Source organism: Archocentrus centrarchus, chromosome 18, assembly GCF_007364275.1.
Source record: "Archocentrus centrarchus isolate MPI-CPG fArcCen1 chromosome 18, fArcCen1, whole genome shotgun sequence".
Lineage (NCBI taxonomy): Eukaryota > Metazoa > Chordata > Actinopteri > Cichliformes > Cichlidae > Archocentrus > Archocentrus centrarchus.
The window spans coordinates 22,899,087-22,926,857 of NC_044363.1; the positions used below are offsets into that span (position 1 = coordinate 22,899,087).

General features: G+C 42.0%; 1 protein-coding gene across 1 annotated transcript; it reads right to left on the reverse strand.

Moving 5' to 3' along the window:
* Nucleotides 1-2,442: 2,442 nt before the first annotated feature.
* dvl2 (dishevelled segment polarity protein 2) lies at nt 2,443-26,673 on the reverse strand. Its single transcript, XM_030754069.1, has 15 exons — nt 26,513-26,673; nt 19,133-19,202; nt 14,879-15,033; nt 11,502-11,611; nt 11,123-11,252; nt 10,799-10,889; nt 10,612-10,681; nt 10,305-10,444; nt 9,809-9,885; nt 8,698-8,765; nt 8,477-8,611; nt 7,892-8,023; nt 5,847-6,023; nt 5,272-5,496; nt 2,443-4,108 (listed from the first exon to the last, which is right to left on the reverse strand). Exons 1-15 carry the CDS (start codon nt 26,671-26,673, stop codon nt 3,552-3,554), a joined length of 2,298 nt encoding a protein of 765 aa, XP_030609929.1. The 3' UTR covers nt 2,443-3,551.
* Nucleotides 26,674-27,771: the final 1,098 nt, after the last annotated feature.

The following is a 27,771-nucleotide window of genomic DNA, read 5'->3' on the forward strand; positions in this document are numbered from 1 at the left end:
TTTGACCACTACAACATTTAAAAAACAGAAACTAACTACTACAAACTACTGTTTGTGCTTCTTGCCCCCCTTGTTATTGTGTAATGAAAATATTTAATTTATAAAGCACTTTGCAAAAGGTGGAAATAGCTCTTTTGCTTTACCTTTTTAACAGTATTTTAGTATATGCACTAAAGCATGGATCTATAATTTTAGTAGTTTCACTGCTAAAAGAAAATGAAGTAGATCAGTGTCTATTGCAATGTTAATTTAACTTTTCATTTTTTTGTCTTAAAGATTGCATTAATAATACTTACACTGATAAGAATAACTGAATATATATATATATATATATTTTTTTTTTTTTTTTTTTTTTTTTTTAATTCAGAAAACCTGCAGATGCTATAGCTACAAGTCCGGATCTGATTGTTGCAGACATTTATAATCACAGTAGCAACGTTACAAACATTGGTAACTGTAAACACCCCAAAATATTTAGGCTGGTTTGATGCCTGCACCCTAACATACATGGAGTATTAAATATTTATAATAATCAGTTTCCCTGTATCTATTAGTGCATGTGTGAATGAGAAGATTAATTTAAAGAACGTTGTAGAAGGCGGTTCAGTTCATTTACTTGTATGTATGAGAGCATCACCGGCACCCAGCTCCCCAGACTAGAGCACATATATAGGACCCGCTGCACCAGGCGGGTCACAGCCATAATCAGGGACAGCACACACCCACACTGCTTCTTCACTCCCCTGCCTTCTGGGAGGCGCTACAGGACACTGTACACCTGGACCACAAGACTGAAAAACAGCTTTTACCATAGAGCTGTTACACTACTGAACACTGACAATAACAAACCCTACAGACTATAGCTCCACCTTCACATCCACTTGCACATCCACTATGCCACCTTAGCACACTGCACTCAGTTTTTTTTGTAAATAAACAGTTTATTGCCATTTTCACTGTAAATGCCAGATCCTTATTTATCCTATTATGTATATTTTTATTTATATATTTTTCTACTTTCTATTTAATTTTGTATATATATATATATATATATATATATATACCTTTTTTTGTTGTTTGTTTTTTGTATTTATTGTGTCAGCACCTGGAGGATTGCTCCAACAAAATTTCATTGTTTTGTACAATGACAATAAACATATCTTAGTTTACAGCACAGATCTGCCACATCCAATATGGCGAACGCATCACAGGAACGGGCCATGGACCTCGATGGTTCTCCTCTTTCTTCTTCTGCAGGTTTGGGGTTCATGTGAGTGCCCCCTCCTGTCCGGTTTGAATAGAGTGTGTCGGACTCATCTCAAGGGGAAACAAGAGGCAGCCCACAGAGAGGAGGTCCTGAAGTTGATAGCCTGGTGTTCAGAAAACATCCTGGCACTGAACACCATGAAATGAAAATCATCCTGGATTTCAGGAAGCGCAGACCCAACCCAGCCCGCCTCTACATCAACAGCGACCGTGTGGAGAGGGTCCACACCTTCAGGTTTCTGGGTGTCCTCATCTCTGCTGATCTCTCTTGGACAGATAACATCACAGCTGTCATCAAGAAGGCTCAACAGCAACTTCACTTCCTGAGGGTACTCAGGAACTTGGACTCAAACCTGCTGCTGACCTTCTACCGCTCATCCATTGAGAGCCTGCTGATGTACTGTATCACAGTATGGTACGGCAGCTGCACTGAGGCAGGCAAGGTGAGGCTTCAGAGGGTAGGCAAGACAGCTCAAAGGGTTGCTGGCTGCCCTCTCCTCTCCCCAGCGGACATCTACACCTCCCGCTGCTTCAGCAGAGCTAACAGCACCATGGACAGCTCACACAGTCTTTAAAGTGTTCGACCTGCTGGCCTCTGGCAGGTGCTGCAGGTGCATCAAAGTTAGAACAAACTGACTCAAGAACAGTTTCTTTGTCAAAGACAACCACTTGAATTGATACACGCTGCACAGACCACCTTTGATTATGTTTTAGTGGACTAAAAACAACTTGTGGCTGGCCGAATGCTGCTTAATCGCAGTGTTTCATGGGAAGAGTAGTTTTACAACAGTCCAGGCCAGACTGATACTGTAGTCCAAGGATTCTTTAACTCTGGTTTTGCTACTTGAGAAAAAGATCCAAATGCTCTTTGGTGGTTAAGGTGGAGCTAACTGCTTCACACTGAAATAAATTCAGAAATATTTCCACTAGAAAGCTTCTATATTTCAACACTGGTTCCCCTAAAGGAGAATATAGCAACTGATTGTTTGTTAATGAACTTAAGCTGAAGAAGTCTGTTGCTAAGCTAAATTCAAGCGTCCCATACCTTACAGTATCTCTGCAGTCTAAACCTGAGCCAGGGTCTGTCAGTGTTTTTATTCAGCTGGCTGTGTGAGAAAGTTCATGTACACAAACCAACTTTTCCCCAGTTAAAAACAAACACCTCTGAACAGTAAGTACGTATCAAATTTATTCTCAAATACACAAGCAAAGGTGGCAATATGAAATCAAACAAACAATGTGACACTATAAATGTCATTCTTTCTGAAATGTCGACTCTTCATTTAGCACCTTAATAGTTAGTTGGGTTATACATGAATTATATAGGTCACACATACAAAAAGGAACGGGTGAATAATGCGAGTCAGTAACATAAAAATAAGCATGGAGAGCTGGGGCATTTGGATCACAGTTACTGTAGAGATACACTGCATGTAATTAAAAAGTACCACTGTGGAAGTGTAGTACCACGAGTACCATCGAGTCTCTGTAGCCCCATACCAAAAAAAAAAAACAAACAAAAAAACCCCAAAAACAAACAAACTCCATACTTCTCACAACAAGAGTTCTCATGACTAGGCCTAGACAGTGATTACTAAACACAAGCTCCCCTGAAATTTTTGGACCTCTTTTTTTTCACATTACAGCTTGCTGGTCTGTAAAGTTGCATTTACATAGGAGTAACAGATATATATAGAGAGCGGCCCGCTGTCAAACACTGCTGGAACTAAATGGATTATTTTCTGTACCTGGAGTGTGGAAATATTAACAACAATGGAAAGGGACTTGCTTTGCTCCCGTGCAGCCAATAAATCTGGCACTTAAAACCAGATGTACTTTTCAAGCACACAGCATCTCTGAATGTGTCTGGCGCCCTCTAGTGCTAAACTGTGGTCTCTGCTGTTTGTGCATCGGCAGCTCGGAGGTAAGCGGCTGAAGGGGGACATGGCTTGCACTCCTTAGTGTTTTAAGGAGTGCAATGATTGGATGCTAAATATTGTACTGAGAGTTTTCTTTAGGAGGAGAACAAGAACCTCCTGGGTTTAGACCTGAAAAAGAAAAACAGGCTGTGGCTCTGTAGTAGGTTTGAAGAAGAGAAGCTACACTTGGTACTTGGATCAATTTTGTTTTGTTCTATTGTCTTTCTCATTTTAAAACCCTGTTTGACCAAATTTAGTGCCCTGACTCCGACAGGCACATGTGAGCTCAATAAGCTACCGTCAGATCCTCGTTGAAACAAGTGGGAACACTAACTTCACATGAACGGCCACCAAACACACAGAAAACTACATGACATCCACGAAGAACTCGCTGGGGTTGCCCATGGCCAGGTGGAACGACTGCCGTGACGCAGTCAGCTCTGGGGGTACGGAGCCCAGGTCACGAGTGGGCGGCGCACCAGGGGGTCCCCCGGGAGTGGAGGAGGGCGGTGGGGGTAATGCGGGGTGCATGGGAGCCGACGGTATCGGCTGCGTGTGCTGAAGACTGTGGGCGGCTATGGCCGGGTGCGGATGCTGGGGTACCATCATCACCATCATTGGGTTATAAGGCAGGATTCCTGGTGGGTAGGGGGACATGTGGGGTGGATGAGGCATGCGGTGATGATGTGAGCGCTGGGAGGAGGCGTGGCTGTGCTCACTGGGAGCGGCTGAACCGTGGCCGCGCCTCAGACTGCTGCGTGTGGAGTATTCCGATTCGCTGCCGCTGCCGGAGCGCGAGTCGGCCCCGCCGCCTTCACCGCCACCGGAGGGGGATTTCTCCCCTCCACCCACAGTGCTGCCAGGACCTTTACTGCTGCGACGCCGCTCACCCTCGCTTCTCGTCGACCCGCTGCTCCGACTCCCTGCCGGAATACAGGAAAGAAAACGTTTGATGAGATGTCAAACAAATCTGAGCCTTGATGGCAACAACCGGTAACTTGCTGAGACTGTGCATATGTCAAGGTTTTACACTGCCATGCTCTCGTGCATGTTCACACCCTTTTCCACACAGCTGACTGCTGCAGCACCTGGTGGAGGTGGGTTAGAACAATTTAAAGTTGTACTGAATTGTGCGATGGCTCAGACAGAACAGCAGAGACGAAATTGTGCGCCTCTGCACAGATGAGGGAGGCAGAGAGAAACAACCCGGGGAGTGACATTATCGCTCAATTCTAGCATCAAGAAAAAGTAACGTATTTATACCAGGAGGAGAGCTCTAACATTAACCTTGTTTCAGTTTCATCAATGAATGACTTATGTTGACTAATGTAGAGTAAGTGGGCTGAAGAGGTCTTTCCCGATTCTTTAATCCCTTCTTTAGTTTTTTTTTTGGGACAACTGGCTGAAAAGACACATCAACAAACTTAACAGTTACAGTTTTTGTCTAAACTAATCAAAGCAAGTACACAAGGTAGTGTAGTGGTTTTTTTTAATGCAGTTTTTCTCCTGTGGAGGAATTTTTGGCACACACCAAAGAGGTTTAAGCCAAAAAACAGTAAAATATTTTATTAATAGTGCCTCATTTACTTAGCTTCATTTGTATTCATTAAATGGTCAGAAAATAATATAATGCAGACTCATTGCTCTTAGCGGACATGGGTCAGAGATGTACCGTCATCCTCCATCCAAGCCAAGAAAAAGCCCAAAATGGGAGAAATGGAACCAACAGGCCCATGTGTCCCATTTTTCCTTTTTCCAAATATTATATCTATGATTAATAACCCCAATGCAGCCATCCAGAGCCACAGGATATATGATACACAATGTCAGAGTACACTATTTAGCTCTGTCATTAAAGGCTTAATTTCATGAGTAACACTTCTCTCAAAAAAGAAAAGCTTGCTCACTTATTTATAGCACATCACTAAAAATAAATACAGGTAAAAATAGATTTTGAAGTATTTAAAAAAAGAAAAAAATTATTTAATGCTGGAAAGAGATAAACTAAAAAGGCACAGACTCAAGAGCAAAATGCTTTGAGAAACTACCCTCAGTGGTTCTAAGTATACTTGGTTTCTCAGCTTACCTTCACTGTGCTGGCTGCCAGTGCTGCCGGGGGCGTAGCTGTAGCTGCTGAGCTCATGATACGGAGGTGGCTGGCTGGAGAAGGAAGGTGCTGGGTAGGCCTGATAGGGGAAGGTGTGCATCATGGGCCATGGGGAGGCCCCAGGGAGTGGCAGTGGGGCCAGGGTGTCCTGGTCTGAGGCCCCGCTGGAACCATCGTTGTCATTCAGGGACAATTTGGCCATGTCTGCATGAGAGATACGAGAGAGGATGAAGAGTAGAGCAAAAGTATTCCTTCAAGATTTACAACTAACAATTATCATTATACAACGAATGACTTCAAATGCCACCCTTTGACATGTAATATGCTGCAGTTTGTGGACAGCGTCTTCTTTCCTGAGATTCTTTTTTTTAGGGATGGCACGGCATTAAAGAATCCTTTGATAACTATGACGTCAAATGTCTAACCCCTTCTACCACTAGTCTGTCAATGAATGCCTGTATGCAAACTCTGATTAAGTATATAAAAAAATAAATAAATAAATCAGCAGACAGATCTAAGTCAGTGTTTGATGTCAGGGTTTTCCAGGAACTCACAGTTCTCACAGTCGCTCAAGTCTCCGAATACGTAGTAGCACTGTTCAGAGAAGGTGATCTTGTTGACAGTGTGTCGAATGAAGCCGGCCTTCAGCAGGTTGCTGGCGTACTTCCTGGCTTCACGGCGGTCCTGAAATCCCTCGATGTGGTGGAACAACCACTCAACTACATCTGAACCTGGAGCAGAGAAAGAATTTGATTTATCATAAAGAAATATTTTGTCCCAGAGATGCCCGGTATTCATAAAAAAAAAAAAAAAAAAAAAAATTAAAGGTATAATGTATTCACTCATGAATGAAAGTGCACAATATCGAAAGGGAGCGATCTAAAGGATCTACTACAAAGGACATTCTGACACAGCCAGCCTTTTTTTTGCATTAGCTGGGTTGACAAAACCTAAAACCCAAGTGAGGGATAATGAGCATCACAAACTTGGTAAGCCCTGTTTCAGGCTCTCTGTGTGTGCTTAACGCTTCATAACTCTTCTTCCACACAAAATAATCCATGTGAGTGCCCCTACTTCAATCGAACATGATCAGACGATGATAAAATGGTGATTAAAATCTGTAAAGAAAATATAAACAGTAAAAGGCAATGCTGAAAATAAGATCAGAGATTAATGGTCTGATGGAGTGATGAATCTAAATTTGAAATTTTTTGTTAAATTATCAGTGTGTACAGAAGAGGTCAGGAAAGACAGTGAGCATCTAAAGCCAACTGTAAAATACGGTGGAGGCTCTGTCATGCTTGGGGCTGAATTTCGGCCAGTGATGTTGGAGATCTTCTCAAAATTGATGGAATTATGAACGCAGAAAAATACCATCAGATTTGGAGCCTCAGTGCAATACCATCTGGAAAGAGTCTGGATATGGCTCCAGCATCACAATGATCGCAAACGCACTGTCAATGCAGTAAAAGCATACCTGGATACAAAAACCCACAACAGTGGAACACTATCAGTCATGGATCGGCCTCCCCAGAGCATGAACCTCAAAATTATTGAAGCAGTGTGGGAACAGCTTGACAGAGACCAAACAAAAGGCAGCCAACATCCAAAGAAGAGCTTAGAATGTCCTTCAAGAAGCCTGGAGAACTCTTCCTGAAGACTGCTTAAAGAAATGAGAAGCTGCCTCAGAGAGTTCAGGCTGTGTTGAAGAATAAAGATGGCCACACAAAATACAGTGGTACCTCATGGGTTTGTTGAGATATGATCGGTCGCTTATATATTTTTCTCACCGTAAGCAACAAATATGAAAATATATGTAACAGCTGCAGTAAAGAGCAACAAAAGCAACAACACCAAATATACAACACCACACAGCTAAAGACTTTGTGACAATCTGCCAGAGAGCATGAGGCTGGGTGTGGTTTTACATTTTATTGCTAATACACTGATTTATACTGAACTTTCCCACGTCTGTAATCTCGCTGTGACTGCATCGTGATGATTTGCTTGCTGTGCGTTTGTTTTAAATTGAAGGGTTTGTGGTTTGATGTATGCAGAGCACTGATTCATGTATCTGTGTGGGGAATTTAAAACATTAACGATGCTGGATTTACTTCTGGCTGATATCCCTAAAGTAGCTGAGAGCAAGTCTAACCAGTTGATTGTTTATAAATTCAATATCTTTGAGAGGAATTTAGTGGGAAAACAACAAGCTCAAAAGGATCCAGGTGAATTCACACCTCTGACAGAAAAATATAGACTCCTGAGGTCTGCCTGTAAGCTGCTGGGTCTGAGTACATTAAGGAAATGTAATAAAAATCAGAGACTGAACACAACACTGAATTTTCATTTCAAAAAGCACAAACTCGACAAACACGTAGTAATTATTCCTTGTGATTCAGCTGCATGCGATTCCAATTTAACACATGTTTTCATTCAAAACAGGCATTCACGTTTGTACTTGAGGGGTTTTTCCTCCCACAAGTCACACGGTTTTAATTCTGTGAACATAATGCCTGCCCTGTAAAGTCCTGTGAGCCACAAAAAGTTCATGGAACGAGTGTAGTCTTTCTTGCCTTGTTTCCAGATTTTGCCTTACCTAGGAAAGCGTTGGGGATGGTGATTTTAAGCCACATGCGGTCCCTGACTTCCAGGCCCGACTCTGGCGAGGCCATGGCTTTGGCGACCGATGCCATGTCAGAGTGCAGTGATAAGTTAAAGTCATCAAAACCTGGAGAGGGATAAGAGAGTGCTTAAGGAAACTCTCAGGAGGGGAAAAAAATGAACGAAAGCATGACAGATGAAAACAGAACGGGGCCAAAAACAAGAGTGTAAGGAGTGGAAGTTCAAAGAGATCAAAAGCAGGAAAGCAGCAGACGTCATTTATCACATAACAGCCGAGACAAAAGCAGAAAGACAGATGTGAAAAACGACTCCTGTGCCAGTGTTGTTGGGAGACAAAGATGAACATAGACTGAAGAAGGGAAAAAGATACTTCACAATAATGAACAGCATTCAGGCCGTGACTATCATGAGTCTGTATATGAAACTAGACAAGATTTAGACATGGAGAATGCAGTTTGATGAAAATAATATGCAGCTATGAAAGGGCTGAGACTAAAGGGGAGATTAATTACAGCACATATAAAGTGAGGTAATTATGGAGACTGAAAAAGGCTCTCACGTTCAGTCTCGGTGACAGAGGAGGAGGATGTGATGGTGCTGAGGGAGGAGCTGCCTGGGTAGGGAGGGTAAGCTCCAGTCATAGCCACGGAGTGACTAACCCATGCTGCGGGGTCAATGGGCCGGACCGGCTCATCTGCATGAGTAGAAAAACCAATTAGGTAACAGTTGCTGACCCACACATGGATCTGTGCTCTGCGTGAGAGGCTGAGCTGTACGTACTGCGAGGCAGAGTGAAGTAGCCCTGAGGAGAAGGGTCCCAGCACTTAGCCACTGTGAGGATGATGGGCCTGCAAGAGAGCACGCAAACATCACAACTAGGGCTGTGCCACAGCGTATCTTACACTGGTGTAAACTGTTATGGGATACAAAAATGTCATTGTATCACTGCTATAGCAACGCCATGCGTTTGTATTCCCTAATGCACACAACAACAAAACAAGCCCGAGCACATCTCAGAGAGAGCCCCACGTCAGCCTCTGATGACGATTTAGTACCTGAAAAAGGGAGTTATGTCAACAAAACACAGCACTTTGCAAAATACACAAGGAAACGGTTCCCACTGAAGGTGGAAACAACAAACGCGTTTCACCACTTGAGGCAAAAACACACTGTTGACTACAACCAGGCTACGAAGGAGAAGACGCTTAACAGCTGATGATGTACGACCCAAATGTAAACAAATGACTGCATTGAGCATCCCTGGAGCACGCCATATGACAGGAGGAGCAAACAGTGGATGGAAATTACTGATGTGGTTTCAGGGTGGAATTTAAGCAGCTGGTTAAGAAGTTCAACCCAAAATAAAACAGGTAAAAAATAATTTTCAGTACTATTATGTGACAATATTGTGCAGCTGCTGAAGCGTTATGTTATAAAGTTAAGTTATTTTAGTTATTGGTATTTTTTTTTTTTTTTTTAATTTCCAGGGAAAACCCTGCCTAGGCTACTTCTGTGCTTACATTTGACTTTAACTCTGTCACTACTATTGCACCATAATGCTGCTGCTGACACCTTGTTTCAGTAGATTCATACTTCAAATTACGAAGTGTGTCATCAATGACAGGAGCTCACTGGAAAAAAAGGAGGGAAAACACCCTTCATTTACTTACACTTATAAGTGCTGGTGCCTGTTGAGTATTTTTTATTCTACATCATCAGAAACATAATTATTGCACAGTTTCTTGAATGGATGGATACTGTGGTGTAATTCTGAAACTATTTCTGCCATCTCTGATCTCAATAAATGCTTACATACTGACAAAACATCTGGAAACATCTGTGAACATCTAAGAGAGAGGAAAAAAAAAACAAAAAAAACAAAGAAGCTTACCCTGGTTTGTGTACAATCTCTCTCAGGACCCGCACTGCATCGTCGTTACTCATATTCTCAAAATTGATGTCATTCACCTTGGAGGAGGGGTAGGGATAATGAGGCATAAGAAAGAGTTTATTTGGACTCATAAGTGGATTCAAATTGCTTGTTGTTACTGATGATGAACAATAACAACCAACTGTTTTGGTAGTTGATTAATCAAAGACATTTCAAACAGAAACATGCCAGTAATTTCCTTGTTCCAGCTTGTTGATGATAATAATAATAATAATAATAATAATATAGACAAGGAAAGAATTACAACTGAAGTGGACAAACTGATCTGGACTGGAATCACTGACTGGAAAAGCTCCTGAAATGGGACCCAGATTATCTCAGAACCTACAACTATACTGCCAAATCTTAATCCAGACACCACCTAAGCAGTAAGTAAAAAAAAAAAAAAAAAAACACGCTGTCAGTTATATAGGATTAAGCCTTCATTCCTCCTCACCTGCAGCAGCATGTCACCAGGTTCAATGCGTCCATCAGCAGCCACAGCTCCTCCCTTCATGATGGAGCCAATGTAGATGCCTCCATCCCCCCTTTCATTGCTCTGACCCACTATGCTGATACCCAGGAAGTTGTACTTCTCTGTATGGATGAGGAATCACAACAGAGTTCAGATGAAGTAAACACTTGTCAAAAAAAAAAAAAAGAACCTGAGATATGAGTTTAAAAAGCTGAACTGTGGTACTGAAGTCTGCACATCTCAAACAAACTGAGGCTGAAAAACAAAAACACACAAGTGTGGTACAGACCCATGTTGAGAGTGACTGTGATGATATTCAGGGACATCGTGGAATCTGTAACACTGCTGAAGGAGGAGGCCTGCAGAAGGAGACAATAACATTACACCACAATATATTTAAACACAGTAGGGATGGAAGGGGAAAAAAAAAAAAAAAATCCCTAAAAGTTTGCACAAAATAAGTGTTCTGTATGCACCCTCTCCAGCCGCGGGGGGCGCTGTTTCCTCCGTCGCCGGTGGCGTTTAAGAAGCCTCGAGGCGGTGCTCTGTTCCGTTGCACTGCTGAACCTACAAGTTCAACAAAAGGTGTGAGGTCAGAGGAGAGAAAAAGCTCATAAACCTTTAACAGGCTCGCCTCTTCTGTCTGAAATCAGCAAAGATAACAGAGAGAAAACAGCCAATTTACCATGACAGCCATGTTCAATGTTTTCTCCCGTTTCTTCACTGTGGGATACAGACTACATTTATGAATTCCTTAGTAAACTGGAAATCTCTCCCAGTAACCTTTATCACCGTCTCACCTGCTCATGGTGTCATCGTCCTCGGAGTCGCAGAAGCTGGTCGTTTCGAGCTCGCTGCTCATCACGGTGCTGGAGCTTTCATATCCTGCCAGGTGGCGCTCCAGACGACTCTGGCCGTTCATACGAGGGCCTGGGATGTCGCACGAGAGTCCCCAAAGACGAGAGAGAAAATAATCAACGTGAATTTTCATGTTTGCTCGAGTCAGAGTTTACCTAGATTACAAACATTCCTCACATCTCAGCACCCCCCCCCCCCCCGCCCCACCCCGATTATATCAGCTCGTATTCAGTGTCTGGAGGGTGGAGGCGTGCCAAATCTTGATAGGACACTGTGTTAAAAAGATGTTTTTCATCAGCAACGTGATACGCCATTTCTCACCGTGTTGTTCCATGCTCTCTCTGTGCCGAGGCCTCTCTCTCCTGAAAGAAACTACAGACTCGGTTTCAGTCTGGTCGTCCAAAGTCTCCACGCTGCCTGTTGCATTGGGGCTGTGAAACGAGCACAATTACAGGCAGAATTAGAGCATGACTGAATTTCAACACTGAATTTGCAGTAATCACTGTTTAGAACTTAAAAAGCATTTCTAACTACATAAATATTTTTTTAAATGTTATGCATGTGTGCATCTTGAGTAGTCTAGAAAGTACGTGCTCTTCCTTTAATTACCTGCTCTTTCAATGTTGTTTTTTCAGCTGTTTTTTTCTCCTAATGTCTAACAGCTTCCCCCAGATTAAAATGGGCCTAATTAAACCTGACACATCCTACATGTGGGGCCCCAAATAAATAAATAAACAAAGCAAAGTAGTAAGTGCTTCCAGTTAATTAAAAAAAAAATTCCATGACTGATAAAGTAAGTAGTTGACCAACGAGGAGCACTTAATCAGCTGTGATCATTTCCAGAGTATTTTAACAGTCAAAAGACAGCCTGTCATTGCTTTCTGCTGGACAAACTTGTAAAGAGGCATTTTTTTCCCCCCAAGTTATCTCCAACATCTTGTTCACATTTCTGCAAAGGCATTCTGCTGTCAGGATTTGCCAGGAGACATGTTTAATAAACCAGAATCAGCTGATAGCAGTCCATCCATTTTTTTAAGCTCTAGACTACTCTGCAGTTAAAGGGAACTTATTACTCTTTTCTGTCATATTTACACATTTACATTAATTATTAACAAGAATTATTTAAGAATAACTGTATAATTGTTGAAGTAAGTGTCCTGAGACATTTCAAGATGGCCGTGGAAGCGTGAGGCCTTCTTTTAGAAGGACTTTGAATGCACCAAGGGTGAGCATAAGATCCTTAGACTCTTCCTCTGACAGTCTAAGAATATAACTATAGAGCTGGAAATAAGCAGAATAGTTCCACTTTAAATACCAACTCAATACCTTAATACAAGTTTAAAGCATTCTTTGCCCACCAAAAGTGGGGCTAAACAACTCATGCTGCTTGTATTAAAGTTGCTGGTCACTTTAATGAGGCCTCTGACATAATACAGTGCAACAGCAGACCTTAACATACGTTAAAAAGAGAAACGGTCTGAAACATTCACTGGTCTAGTATCAGCACAGCTTCATGTGAAGACATTTAAAACAAAGTTTGGACACAAAGGAAGGCAAAATGTTCCATCACGGCACGTCCAATTACAGCGCACTCCAACTAGTGTAATTTTATTTATGATGACACAGTTAGCGTTTCATTTTGTCCATCATTCACCTGGATTTCCTTTTTTTTTTTTAAGCAACACAGTCAGCCTGAATGATAATTAGTTTGTCTTTAGCATTCAAACCCACTGCCTGCCTACACTCACTCCTTAAATCATAACTGCAAAACTTCAAAACACAACTAATACTGGATTTATGAGATTATGGGATTTAATGTTTAAAGATCTGTTCCCCAAATTTTTGAATTTCAATATTGCAGTTTCTCGTGGCTTAATGGTCTGATATATATATACACACTGATAATCCATTGACAATAAGCTAATAAAGGCTGCTAACTCTCACTGAGTCATCAGCATTAAGAACCCTGGAGACCGCCCCATCACACCCACCAGCTGGTTACACTGAGACTTTTCTTCAGTGACACTATCAGACCCAACAACTGCAAGATTTTGCCTGAGTTTTAAAGTGTGAGCAGTGAGGTGTTGGCCCAGCTCCAAACACATCATGGAAAGAAAAAAATAATCTGGTTAATTCTCCACTGACTGCAAACCGCACATCTAAGAAAGTTAAAAAGAAATTTAAATTAGATTTAAAAATCACCGGGCTGTGTTCCTGAAGCCAAAGAAGACATCTGAGCGCATGACAGGAATCTGAAGCTGCACTGATGAGAGCGAAACTACTCGACCCCTAAACCAGACTTAACACCAGATAACATATTAAAGAAGTAAAAACAGTAAAAAGCTCCTTTCTTTTTAAATAGATACCGTTTTTCTAATCTTTTTATTCTTAATTTTATTCACGTCCACATAGCATTTTTATTATGATTAAATTCTCTAGTATTTTTTTTAACTTCACTTCCTCAGTCTTTTTTGATAAATAATGACTCACAAAAAGGGTATCGACAGATATACTTGCTTATCTGTAATGATAAAGGATGAACTGTTGTGGTGAAGCTTTCAGTAATGCTGGACTGGTACAGAGCAGACTGTGGTGTTCATGGTCAGCAAGGGCAGCAGACATCAATGTGCATTTAAAGTGATGAAGCTGATCAGAGTCATTCGGTGAACTCTACCTTTTGTACCAGCTTTATGCTGTCTAGATGCTGGAAACCTGTCATACAACTAATGAAACATCTGCTTATACCCTGTTGAATTCACCTGGCTAAATCCACAAACAGAAAAATCAGCTGGATTCCTCTGGATCCCACACTGCACCTTTACACCTGATCCCCCACCTCTCAAAACACACTTTAAGCTTCTGTGTGCAAGTACGTAAATAAAAGACTTGGACACAAATAATTATTAGCTACTTCACTTTAACATTCAAACTGCATTCTTACTTTTTAAAAAACTGTCCTAATTACAACTTTGGGAGGGTTTCAAAGATTAAACGACTACATGTGAGGTGAGAAATGACTCACCGCCTGACTACAGTTAGCTCAAGAGTTTTTAAGCCTCATTCAGATCATTGGTTTGGGTTTTCAGCTGGAAACTATAATGTTTTGGTAGCCTTCGTCTCAGCCCAGATTCTGATAAACCCACTGTACAATACCTGCCCAGTGCCTGACGGCAAACAACATGAGGGACCAGCTGGTGCACTGCTATTAGCAGATATTTCCAAAACACAGTTAAAGCAAAAATACTGACTGGGAAACTGTTGGCTGACACATTTGCCATATGAACTTAATATGGTGATGTTATGGTTTGCTGCAGTAACTCCAAATGATCCAAAACAAGCAGCCCAGATTTCAGACTTAATAGTATTTCAAAGCACTTTGAAATGGAAGCTCTTGAATATGCCAAAACCATACTCAAACTGTATTAGGGAACGCTTTAAATCAGATCCATCTACACTGGGATTGAAAGCTTTTCCTCATTTTAATAACAGGGGTGGCCTCGGCTAAGATCGGTGTCAAATGAGGTTACGTGTTCGTGCATAAAGCTGATACTGTGAGAGTGATATATTCAGGTAAAGTTACAGTTTCTGATTAAACCCATGAGAGGAGCACAAGTGTGTTGCAAAAGCTTCAGGCAAGCATACTGTAAATGATTGACGTGAGAGGTGTGTGTGTGTGTGTGTGCATGTGCTTTGCTTACTGGAAAGAAGGTGGTCTGGAGTCCCCGATGCCCCCGGTCCTTTCTGCAGGTGGGGGTGGAAGGGGTGGCGGAGGGGGCAAAGGCTGGGTAGTTGTCTCCACAGGGGGGGGCACTGCCACTGGAGGCTCTGCTGCAGGAGTATCTGAAGATACCAACTGATGGATAAAAAGGAACAAAAATAAGAGTTAGAGAACAAAAAAAAGAAGAAGAAGAAAGAAACTGAGGTAAAGGTCGAGGGAAGCAGGATGGAAAGTATTAGGAAAAAAGTAGCCAAGTATGTGCAGTGGTGAGAAACTGGCAGAAAGTAAGAGAGGGCAGAGAGATGAGAGGGTGAAAGAGGAATGAGAGGAGGAAAAGGAGGGAGGTGGAGGGTAGAGGCAGGAAAAAGAAAAAAAAACAAAAAAAAAAAAACAGGTACAATGTCAATTACTTTGACACACAAACACAGTACTCTTTTCAGATGAACGTCTCAAGGGCAAAGTGAAATGCTATCCTACACTTAACCTGTCTCTCTTCATTATACAACAAGTGTCCACATACACGCACGCACACACTAACAATTTGGATGAATGGCATATAGCTTCCAATTACATGAACCATAGAAACACAGCGAAGGAAGAAATGTTGGTGTAAAGAAATAAAGTTCAGGCTTTTTAGCATCACTGCAGAGCCCACACATAAAGTTTCCTATTATAAACTTCACATGAGCTCCAGATTTTGGGAAGTTTGGTGCATTCAGTGACTTCATATAAACAAGCTTTGCATTTCCTGTCAACATAACAAAACCAAATGGTGTCCACAAGCATGTTCGCCCACTTTTCGGAGTCACTCCCTGCTCTTCCCTCTCCATTGATGGCTCTGTAACTATGAAACACTCATCATCCCTTCATCCGCCTCTCTGTGCAGATCACATATCAGTCCCTCTGGTGCCTGAGCTTTGTTCCCCTTCTCTTTTAGTTCTTATGCACTTAACAGATGCTTCAGCCCCAACCCTTCTTATCTAGGCCAAGTCTCAGTGTTTTGTCTCTATTCAAATGCAAACCACAGGGTGGAGTACAACAACTGGGTCTTCTACCAAAACAAATGGAAAGTATGAAATCTGTACCTGGCAACTCGCTGTGCTGTAACTGCTAACAAGCCATGCTGGTCAGTGCAAGTATCAGTTAACACAATCGGAGAAACATTTGCCTTCATGATTTATTTGGCAAACTCAGAAATGCTTTTTTTTTTTTTAAATCTTGACATGTTCATTAAAAATGTTTGCATATGTTAAATTATATACATCTGCCGAATTTGGACCTAATACTGTTCTACCTGTTTCCAGAAGGCTAAATCACTCATTGCTGCATGTAAACAGCTGTGATACATGCTCTCCTGCTGGTACAGCCTTCTAATTTGGGAGTCCAGTTGTTCCAAAATAGCTCAGCTTAACAATGCAGTCACATTGTAGGATATAAATCTGTAGATAAGGTGAAAATAGCAACACTGGTGGTAGAACTTTTAGCTGTGAGTTGCCTAAAAACATTTAAGACACATTCAAAATGTACTGAAGAGAAAAAAAATAATGTCCTTTATTAGCAAATGTGTGTTTAAGATAAAAACTTTATAAGGACCTGCAGCCATCTAGATTTGAGCCTCAGTTTTTCTTAACCCAAGTATGGGTTGTTAGCACTGCATAAGATGAACACTCAGGGTTCATCTGGGTTTATTATTTACATTGTGCTTTAAGAATCCGCACCTTCAAGTCAGAGGCCATGGTTCTCAGTCAGTAAAGGGTGGACTGCCCCAGGCGTCTTGTTAACAAGTGAGGTGAGAGTGACAGACTAATGCTGCGTCAGCAGTGATGCAGATGCTACACCAGTCCGCTGTGGTGAAGAGTGAGCTGAGCTTTAAAGCAAAGCTGTTGATCTACCGGTCGATCTACGATCTACCCTGACCTACGGCCCTGAGCTGTGGGTACTCACTGAAAGACGGCAGACAAAAGCGGAAGGAAATGAGCTTCCTCCGAAGGGCGGCTGCGTTCAGCCATAGAGATAAGGTGCGGAGACGGATTGTTCGGGAGGGGCTCGGGAGTAGAGCTGCTACTCCTCCACAGTGAAAGGATCCAGTTGAGGTGACTCGGGCATGCCCTACTAGGACAAGGACCCAGGGCAAACCCAGAAAACACTGCAAAGATTATATCACTCATACCACGCTTCCACTGACAAGGTGCCGGTGCTGGTGCCAGTGCTGGTTCCAGGGAACCAGTAAACCCCTTAAGAACGAGCCTGCGTTTCCACTGCTTTGCGAGCTGATCATTTACGTATGTGGGTGTGGGCGGTTCCTCGTCTGGAAATGGAAGCCAAAGGGCACAAACATGGCAGAACACGCTCCCCTTTTGCAAACTTTATTTCTTGTGCTGAGAACATATTTTTCCATCCAAACAAAACTACTTCAACATCTGTGTGGAGCACAGAGGTATAGCCACAGACAGCGATTACGAACAAGACAAGTACACTCGTTGCTTCCTCTAATCTGTTATGAACTGATACTAAGCAGCAAGTTCAGCTTTAGGGCCGAACCTAATTCACGGCCATGAAAAGCAATGCGCTTTTCGTGTGTAATACACACAGCCACGTCCTTCTGGCCCTTCTGCCGCTTGTGTCACACGTTTCTTGGTTCCAGACCAGCTAGTTTATGGTGCTGGAATGGAACCGATTTTTTGGCCGAGCACCGAGTGAGTTTGCAGTGGAAAAAAAGCTCGAGTACTTGGCACAGTGTCGGTGGAAAAGGGCTATCAGCTGGTGTGGAACAGCCTAGGTGTCCCCTTGGAAGAGCTAGAGCAGGTAGACAGGGAGCGGGAGGTCTGAGCATTTCTGCTTGAGACTGCTGCTCCCGCCACCCGGACCCAGATAAACAAGCAGAAGATGGCTGGATGGACTTCAGGCTGTAATTTTATTGAAGAACTGCTGCACTAGATTACATTATATTCATCTAATAAACTGGTTGTTTCTAATTTTGTAGCCTTTGAATTTGCAGACAGGGCAGACGGCACAACACTAAAAATACCTGTGAATATAAAGCAGTCCAGCACATTATCTCTACTGACCTCGGTGTTAAAACTCCTGAAAAACAACTGTAATGGTGGTACCAGCTGAGTATATTATAGAGTCCCAGTTATTTAACTTAATATCACAACAAGGTTGCCTGCAAAAACCGGTACCGAAAAAAAAAAAAAAAAAAAAAAAGCACCTCTCAAGCTGCATGGAAGGGCAGCTATGATGGAAAATATTTATGAGGGTATGGAGGACATGTATCACCCTTACTGCACGTCTCTTTCCAGATGAACCCCCGGATAATACAGACAGAAAATGTGCCTCTCATGTCTCGAGACCTTGAATAAAAAGGCGACTTGGTTTCTTGAAGACATTTCAGCTCTCATCCAAAAGGCTTCTTCAGTTTTTCTCCACCATTTGATTTTAGAACCTAAGAAGCCTTTCGGATGAGAGGTGAAACGTCTTCAAGACACTTAAAGTAGTCCAGTTGCCTTTTTTCAAGCCCCAAGAGACTGCTCTGACCTGGATAACTGAGAACCTACACAGACATATGTGCCTCTCGTGCTTTCATCATTTGTGAAATCTCTTTAAAATGTTCCAAAAGAGAAACAAAATATCACGCAAAGAAAACGGGAGGATCAAGGCGCTCGATTAAAGAAAATTCTCAAGCAACAAGAGACTTATTGAAGCCTGAGACTAACAGTCCAGCTAAACTACCAGTGACTCAGACAGTTGATAAAGCTCCAGGAACATTTTTCCTATACATCTGCTGAGTCTGTTTCCGCCTGTTTTCACCTGGGCAGTTACTTACTCTAGTTCAGGTTTCCCACTTTTTCTGGAGATGATTTCCAAGCTTCCAAACATTCACCAAAGAGCAAGCCCGGACCAGATGTGCAAACTCTCTGATGACATATAATTATGCAAAGCTAATGGCTAAAAATCTGAAATTGAATTACTTCATTTTACTGCTGCTGGTTAGAAAAGACTGAACCCTGAAGGAGGTCTGGGGGAAGACAGGAAAAAGAAGAGGTGGTTTCTGCAAACACCCTCTGGCTGATGATGTTGTTGGCTAATTCTTGAGATTAAAGTTAAGTCTTGAATTTTTCAGATAAGCCTCAAGAGGAAATTATGGGGAGAAAAAAAAAGGTTATGAGGGAAACGTGTATGTTTCCACTCCTGATTTAAAAAGAAAATATACAGCAAGTTTATCATCTCTTACCCATGACACCACTCTGCCGTTGAAACATGGCAACTTGGCGCTATCGTCGGAAATCTCTTCCTTCACCACCCTGAAGAACAGAGACGCAGAGGGAGGTTTGGTCAGTTTGAACTGTCGTGCTTTTCGTACATTATGGCATGATGTGTCTGTGTGGTCTGTATGGTGCAGTGCAGTGGTGAAATGAAGGCTGAAAACTACGCTCGTACATTAAGTCATAAAGGAAAAAGTGAAAGCGCAAGAGAAGTAAACACTTTACATTACTGACACATCAGATAAAATACATGAGACTATGAAAACAACACAGCTGCAGCAAATCAAAATGCCAGGTTTAGCTCCAAAAACCATCTGGGTAAATGATCAGCTTACAGCCACATCAATGCAGCTGCAGCAGATTGCACTCATATTTAAAATGATTTCACTAAAAAACATTAGAGGGACATTTAAAGGATGGCTGTCAAGTAATGAGTCGCCTATTTAAGCTTTTCCTGGCAAAGAAAGACAGCACGGCAACTGAACCTGAGGTACTTTTTTCTAGAGAAAAAAAAGAGAATCAGTTTAAAGGGGTTTTTTTTTTTTTCTAGCTCTAAAATGGGCCTTTAGAGGATGACTACAATGGCCAGTTAGACTAATAGCTATGAAGAGTAAAGGCAATGGAGTCAGAAATCTATAGATTTTCCTGTTTTTTTTGACCATCTGAAAAGAAGGGGTTCCTCCAGGGTTGGCTGGAACCTCTCTGGGTGGCACCAAAAATTATTTTATACAGGGGAGAAAAAAAAAAACTGGTTTAAAGATAAAATAATATATCTGTTTTTGGTTATTCTAGGGAATTAAATACATAACACACCACATTACCTCACCAGTGCTGCCAAACTAGCAGGACAACACCTCTGAAGTCTGGTGACAGCAGAGAAGAGAAACTAGTGTGGTCATAAATGACTGAAAAATAAAGTGGAGACATTCAGTGCACTGAAACGGAATAGGGGCATCTTGTATTATAAAAAAAAATGTTTTGAATTCATCCATTCCCCTTTGGGGGTACTTTGGGGTATGGACTGTGCAGCAGAGGTAGAGGAAATCTAACCTAGGACACCAGGGCTTATCTTCTGATTGTTGGGGTTTTTCCTCTATTATTGTAAAGTCTTAATCTTGCAATAAAAACCATCTTGAGGTGACTGCTGTTGTGAGTTGGCACTATATATATAAAATTAAACTGTATTGAATTATACTGGCTCTTTACAGAAAAGACCATTGGGGATGATGATCTGTTACCCGTTACCTCCTTTGACACAATTTCATCAGTTTTCTTCTGTGGGAATAACAGAAATGCACTTATTCTTTAAAAAAAATAAATAAATCAAACCCCAAATGAAGACATGAAGGCAATTATTTAACATGCTTCAGTTTAACAAGACGCTCGAATGCTCACCAATGCAGAGTGTGAATACAACTGGTGCAGTCTTTCATGAGGTGCTGATTGGCCATGAAAATGCAAATTTTCAAGCAGTACACAAAGGCAGGCCCCAAAAAGGCCAATAGCCTTCACGACTTTAGTTTCCCTGCATGTATCCCAAGATGATCTAAATGTAATTTTGCAGTGTTGTTAGTGGTTTAAATGAATATTAAAGCAGCCATTAACTCATTTAGCTTCAGTTGGCCTCCATTAAAATTAAACTCCACACTAATGTAAGTACAAGCTTATCACTGGGATCCTACTTCTAATCTTATTTCCAAAATACCACCCACGTCATGGAGCCATGAATCAGCACACTAACAACAAACATCACAAATGTGCTTCACAGACACTGAGGAATTTCTTCTTTTACCACAATGCGTTAAAACACACACACTCTACACTTACTTTTTGTGCCTGCTTGTGAATTACACAACCTGGTCAACTAAATTTGCATGCAAAGCCATTACAGATAACAGCAGCTACTTCACATTAATAGCCAACATGGTCTAAATTCTTTAAAGACAACACATCCGTCTGGCAGTTTTCCCCCTCCTCCATCCAAGATTTCCATGTTTACAGAGAGGCAACCACCCGGCTTCAGCTGCGTATTTTCTCCCTGCATCGTTAATGCAGTAGTTCCAAGTGACGGAGCTGGGCATAAGTGCTACACAGAGGACACTTGACTGTTCAACCGCCTCCTTTTTCCAGCTTCACATGCCAACGTACCTCCTTTTAAGTGTGTGAGACTTGGTCAGGCTTCACTGGGCCCACGTAAGCAGCTGTTGAGAGCTGGTTTTGAGGGTGAGTGCGAGCACACGGCCGGATTGTTGTGGGCACTGGTGAGGATCTGCAGCAGCTTTTGAGAGCTCTGGCTATGTGGCTACTGACGTAGCAAAAAGATCTTTTCCTCCATCCATTACACTTTGTCAGCACTACAATAATTCACCTAGACAGGAGACTAACAGATGCACCAGCTGTCTGCAGAGAGCAAAAACTGCCTTCATTCCTCTGTCCTCCAAACAAACAAGACACCACAGTCAAAAGTCATTTCACACACACTCTGAAATGCCTCGACCACAATGCACAAACAACCCTGAAATATGCAGAGTCTTGTTGGATTAACTTAAGCTTTTCCCTGCCGACTACCATTTTCCAAGTCCCTCGCTACCATTAAATTCCTCACTCTCAACACAGCATCGCTGTTCTAACAATTAATCTTACTCAAACAGCTCCCTGATCCCCTCTCACAGCGCTTGTATACAGCAGAATATCCAGTGACTCTAAGTGAACACCACCCTGTTCTTTCTCTCCTTTCTTCTCCCTGTAGACACCCAGCAAATGGCCCCTGTCCAGGTCCAGGTTCCCAGCACCAGCCCTGGCCTGCTCTGCTCCATGGAGCTCCCCCACCGCCACACACACAGATCTGCTCGACAGCTGGCCTTGTACCAGGACAAATGAAAACACACACACTATTACACACTCCTCTCCTGGGTCGGAGACTGAAGGGGGAAGAGGAAAAAAAAAAAAAAAAAAAGACGTCCCTGCTTTGATTGGACAGCTGACTCAGAGCTATGTTTGAAATTTTTCATCTGAACTCAGTTGGAGATATTCAAATGAGAGAGTGTGATGCCAGACGGCACAATTTAACTTAAAGACAGGCCATACAGTCTTTGAGAGCGCTTCTAGAGGGTGGCTTGTTTGAGACATTTAACATTTAGTCCTCACACAAGCACACAGGGTCTAAACATAATCATGTGCTGCCCGGTTACACAGGGACAAGCTCTTAATTTAACAGCTAACTTAGAAAGTCTAGTAAAGATGAAATAATAAAGAGAGACGCTGATTGAAAAGGTCTCTAAAGATCTGACTGTGCACATAACAGCTGCAGACACACACACACAGATTTAGGTACACGTAGCTAAAACTAATACATCAGGCCTGCAGTAAATCCTCACACTGGAACGTTTATAATGTTCAGTTTTTGTTAAAGTTGCAAACTTCATGGGATATTTTTGGTAGCTTCAGTTTGTGGTGATTTTGAAAGGAAATTCAGCAGACAATAACCAATTACTCTCAGTGAGGAGAGCATCAAGTCATTCAAGTTGTTTTCTTATCGTTACATACAGTAATTACAAACTGAATATTTGGACTGGGGATTTGGGATTGTTGGTTAAACAGCACTTGAAAGCATCACCTTAACAGACCTTAATAGGCCCTAAATCCTAAGCCAAACATGGCCATCAAACATACTGGTGTATCTTTCACCAGTGTGCATCAGCATTGTTTATACTGACAGACAATTCATATAAAAGATACACATAACCACTCTGACGTCACCTATTGGTTAGTAAAATCTCATCGCGAATCCTGGAGCTGAGTGCTTTGGTCGTCACCATCTTAGGCCTGATTTAGACTTCTCCGTCAGGTCTTTGCGGGGCCTACATGCGTAACCGGAAATCACCATTGAACCCTGTGTGGTAAACACAATCCTTGTGGGCTGTGTCGACCTGACATGTAGTTACATTTGTGGAGAGGTATGTGTCAGGTTATGTCGTAGGTTAAGGTGCAGGGTTCAGAGGGGATTTCTGGTTCCGTACGTAGGACCGACTCACAAGCCTAAATCAGGCCTTAGGGTTTTAAAACTGGATATAAAAATTGGTGACTCGGTTTATCTGACAGTGGATTCGTACCTCTGCATTAAATCTACACCATATGTACGTCATAAACGCGACTCCTTCTGAAACCTTATGCTGTAACCTGACATGCACCCTAGAAATGTAACTACACATCACCGAAGATGCAGCCCACAAAAGGTATAAAGACTGGTAACAGTGTCACTAACTTGCATGGGCTACGACGTAGGTGCTACACAGATGCACAATTCAGAGGGACTGAGGGACACTGCTTACTAGGGCTGGGCGATATTGAGTTTTTAGGAAATAGATATATTTTCAAACGCGATATAAGATGAGACAATATCGTTTATATTGATATAGTCTACATCATGTTACAATCATACTTGTAGATCCACCAGTTCACTGTTCTCTTCTCCCAGCTTCACACCGCCTGCCTCTCTGCCTCACCGCTTCACTCGTCAATCATGCAGGAAGTGACAGCATGGCAGTGTTGCCAACTTAGAGACTTTGTGGCTAGATTTAGCGGCTTTTCAGACCCCCCTAGTGACTTTTCCAAAAAAACGACTAGCAACAAATTAATTGGGCCTGTTGCTGTGATAGTCTTTTTAAAGAATAAGTCAGCCTTTTGCTGTTTTTGCTCTGTATCTTTTCTGTTTACATTTAAATAGCACAGCTGTTAGTCTTTTGTTATGGAGGGAAAAAGCATTCATTTATTTGAGGAGCATTATTATTTAAATATGCCAATAGTTTATTTTGAGCAATTTCTCATGTACATCTACAGCTGAATGTTAATAAAAGTGTCTGTGTGACATTTGGGACATGCAGCTTTGACTCAGAAGGGCCTTATTGTTTATACCTTTTGCAAAGAAAAATTATCAAGATATAAATCGTATATTGCCATTCAGCTAAAAAATATTGAGATATTATTTTTGGTCCATATCACCCAGCCCTGCTGCTCACTCATACAGCAGCGGGTTGTTAAACACAAGATAGGCCCATCCTAAAGGTCCATTTATGCTCGCCACATTGGTCGCTTGGTGCAAAAACAGCTCCATACTAGGGCTGTAACGATTAGTCAACATTGTCGACAATAATCGACAATAAAAATAGTTGACGACAAATTTAATTGTCGATAATAGTCGTTTATTATTACTGGTGATCTTTTTTTAACGTAGTGAGACATCTTCCTCTCCGTCTATCTCTGGCGGGCTTCACACATGCACAATCCGGTTGTTAAGTGATGACGTAAATTCCATTTCCGGGTCCAAACTGTCACGTGATCAATTTTCCGCAATGCTGTGACCCTGGTTGTTTTAACTCGAAAAAAAAAAAAACACACTCAGCTGTGATTTTACCGATGAGAAAGAGAAGCGGAAATGGGTGCAGTTGATAAGGTATGTTAGAATCATTTTTAATAATAACCAGTCATTGGTTATACCATTGCTGTTTATTTAGAAGCATTTGGACCCAGAAATGACGTCAGACTTAAAGACCGGATAGCATTCAGTAGCACATTTAGTGAGGGGGGGATACTGGTGAAACTGTGCCAACTTTGTTTTACAGGGACGAAAAAGTACTGCATATTTTTTTTTATGGTTGGAAAAATGGACTGTTAAAGTTATATCAGCAGCAAACCTGATTAAAACTTTTGAAAGAAGTATGTGTTACTACCACATTTTAAATAACCTTATGCAAAATGTAAAAGCTGGTATCTAAATAAGTGACATTTCATAATTATGTGATTCATAATCCGATTAGTCGACTAATCGTTTCAATAGTCGATGACTAATCGACTATCAAAATAGTCGTTAGTTGCAGCCCTACTCCATACCATTTATACCAGCACTGAGGGTGTAAGTACCCACGGTCATATTCTCCTGTTCAATAGGTGTGACCACTCAGACAGTCCACATCAGTGCTGGTATAAGAGGAGGAGTCAAAGCCATAAGCAAAGAACCCACACCAAACTTTTGAGGTATGGAGCCAGTCGGAAGGGCCAGAACAGCAAGCATACCGTGCTGTATCCTTTTTTAACTAAAATGGGAACCATAACTTCTTTATGGAACCAGGAGTCATCATCCCCCTGCTCATTATTTCAAAGAATGGAAGTTGAAGGCATTTCTACATTAGCTTCACTTTTCAGACCTGAAAATTATGTTCATCCATCCAAAAACTTTCCATCTTTTAAGTACAGTATATGCTTAAATTCTAAAATGCAGCTACATTAAGTAAACTGCATTTTGCAACTTGTTTCGTTGTACATGTGATTAGACCAGATGCATAGCATTTTATTACATCAGATCTCTAAAAATTGGTTACTGATGTTGCTGCTGTTGACAGCTAATGTCAGCCCACCAGCTCTGTCAAAGCCCCATGAAAAGCCAACACATCCACTTCATCTCTGGGCTGGTATTAGGACTGGCTTGGCACAGACTCCAATGGTGCCATCCAACAGAGTGAAAGAGGCAAATAGCCCAGACAAAATCTTTGTCCAAGACTACAATGTATTTAACAGAAGCCCTTAAGGGTCTCTCACTGGGTGAATAAACCACAAACATGCATTCCTCTAAAGGAAAACACACAGCAAGATTAAATTGATAGAAGAGAGGAGACGGCTCTTTCTGGGGGAGGTTAGGTTTTGGGGGTGGGGGTGGGGAGGGGTGAAAGGATGGCTGGCAGGCCAAAGTGTTAAAGAGTGGAGGCAAAACCCGAAAGAAAGAAAGAAAAGGCGAGGATTTCAGCAGATGATGGACTGAAGGAGGGAGGGAGGGAGCCATGAGGATTAGGGCAAAGAAAAGCAGCAGGGACAGGGGAATGCCTCCCATTGTAATGATGATGTTTTCTGATAAATGTCCCAAGGCTGGATGCATTCATCCATTAGTATTTGCAGAAGCACTTCGATATTCATCACCAGTCATCATAACTTTCTGATTAAGGAACAGGCTGGGTTGAATGGGGGCCAGACCGGCTGGCTTCATGCATGTTCAAGTGTCCCTCAACTATAAGTTACCCCCCCGCTACAAATATACCGCAACTGCACGCAAGATGGGATTGCGTGTGTTTTAGACACGCAAACAGCCGTGCATTTTTCCCTTTTCTCCCAAACTAATCATGCATGTTAGTACCAGAGGGTCCAGGAACAAAAAAACAAAAAGGTGCTGCTTTCCAAAATTGTGTACCTACATTATCATTTGCATGATGAATCTACTTATTTTGCATGCAACGCGCACAGCTCTCTTCTATTAGAGAGGAGGGGACACAAAAAAATATATAAAAATCACAGCAGCTCACCCGAAGTCTTGGTCCATAGACTTGAAGAAGAATTTGTAGTTTGGCTTGTTCAGGACCTGTTTAAAATCCAGCAAAGTGATATTCTCGGCAGCAATTGGAATCTTCACCAAATACGGAGTCTCCTCTTCGTCGATATGATAAATTATTTTGGTTTCCGCCATCTCTACAGTTTGCGGTTGCTTTTTTTTTTTTTTCTACCGACCTGGAAGTTTCCGAGAAACACACACACACACCGTGAGGCGAGGTAGCGATAACTTTGTGGGGTAGTTAGCTGGCGGCGGAGCTAGCTTCGGTGGCTAACGCGACGGCAGAGGTGAAACGATGAGGAGGGCCACCGAGATTTTAGGTCCGAGCCGGAGGACGCGAGGAGTAAAAAAAAACCCTGCCTGAAAGCTCGACTTTACCGAAGTAAAAACTCGCATTCCCCCTGTTACCGAGGGGCGAAGAAAAAACACCGACAAGCTACATTCACACGACCCAACTCCCAACAACTTTTCCCCCAACAAAAACATACAGGAGGGGAGGTGGGGGAGGACGGGGGGGGGTCTGAAAACTTTTCACCACTTGTTGCGAGCCAACGCGGCGCGTGACGTAAACACGTAACCCCTTCGGGTTTTTTTTACGTAACCTCCCCAACATTTTTATTCTAAAGTAGGTAAATAAAAGCGTCTCTGCTGCTGTTTTAGAGCTGGGCACTCACGTTCAGCTCATATTCATACGTTTTTGTGTTTTTGAATATGTATTCTAATTAATCTCTTTGGTTTTGTTTAAATTATTAGTTTTTATTCCCATTGGTTGGTTAAATAGTGTGGGGCACTATACTTATAGACTGTAAATGAACTGAAACCTGGACGCTGAGCAGATAAAATGCACCAATGGGACAAATCACATGTTTAATAGGGTAGCAGTGGCAAACAGAAGAATACAGGCCTCAAGATAAGTTTTTAATTAACACAAAGCATATTTTAAGTTTCACCAAATTACATCAAACAAGAAGCCAATATATATATCAACACAATGTTTGCTTAGACACAGGGTATAAAGACAAACAACAACTGAGTGCACTCATGTTTTATTTCTAATCTTTACCAGTCATAGTCCCTACATTTAACGTCCTTACTCTCACCTCCATACTCCTGCCTTTTATCGTAGTACACCCTCCAGCCCGCTCTCCTCCTCCTTTGTCTTCAGCCAGCAGTGTTTCTAATCTGTTTTTATAATGTAAGTGCACAAAATGTAAGTCCTTGTTTCTTCTACAC

What these genes read in the sequence shown, in the direction of transcription:
- dvl2 (XM_030754069.1), bottom strand. Translation starts at nt 26,673, where the DNA reads ATGGCGGAAACCAAAATAATTTATCATATCGACGAAGAGGAGACTCCG. An exon ending in GACGATGACACCATGAGCAG is followed by an intron (nt 10,890 to 11,122) that starts GTGAGACGGTGA and finishes TTGAACTTGTAG; the next exon opens with GTTCAGCAGTGCAACGGAAC. An exon ending in CTCTGTCACCGAGACTGAAC is followed by an intron (nt 8,024 to 8,476) that starts GTGAGAGCCTTT and finishes ATCCCTCTCCAG; the next exon opens with GTTTTGATGACTTTAACTTA.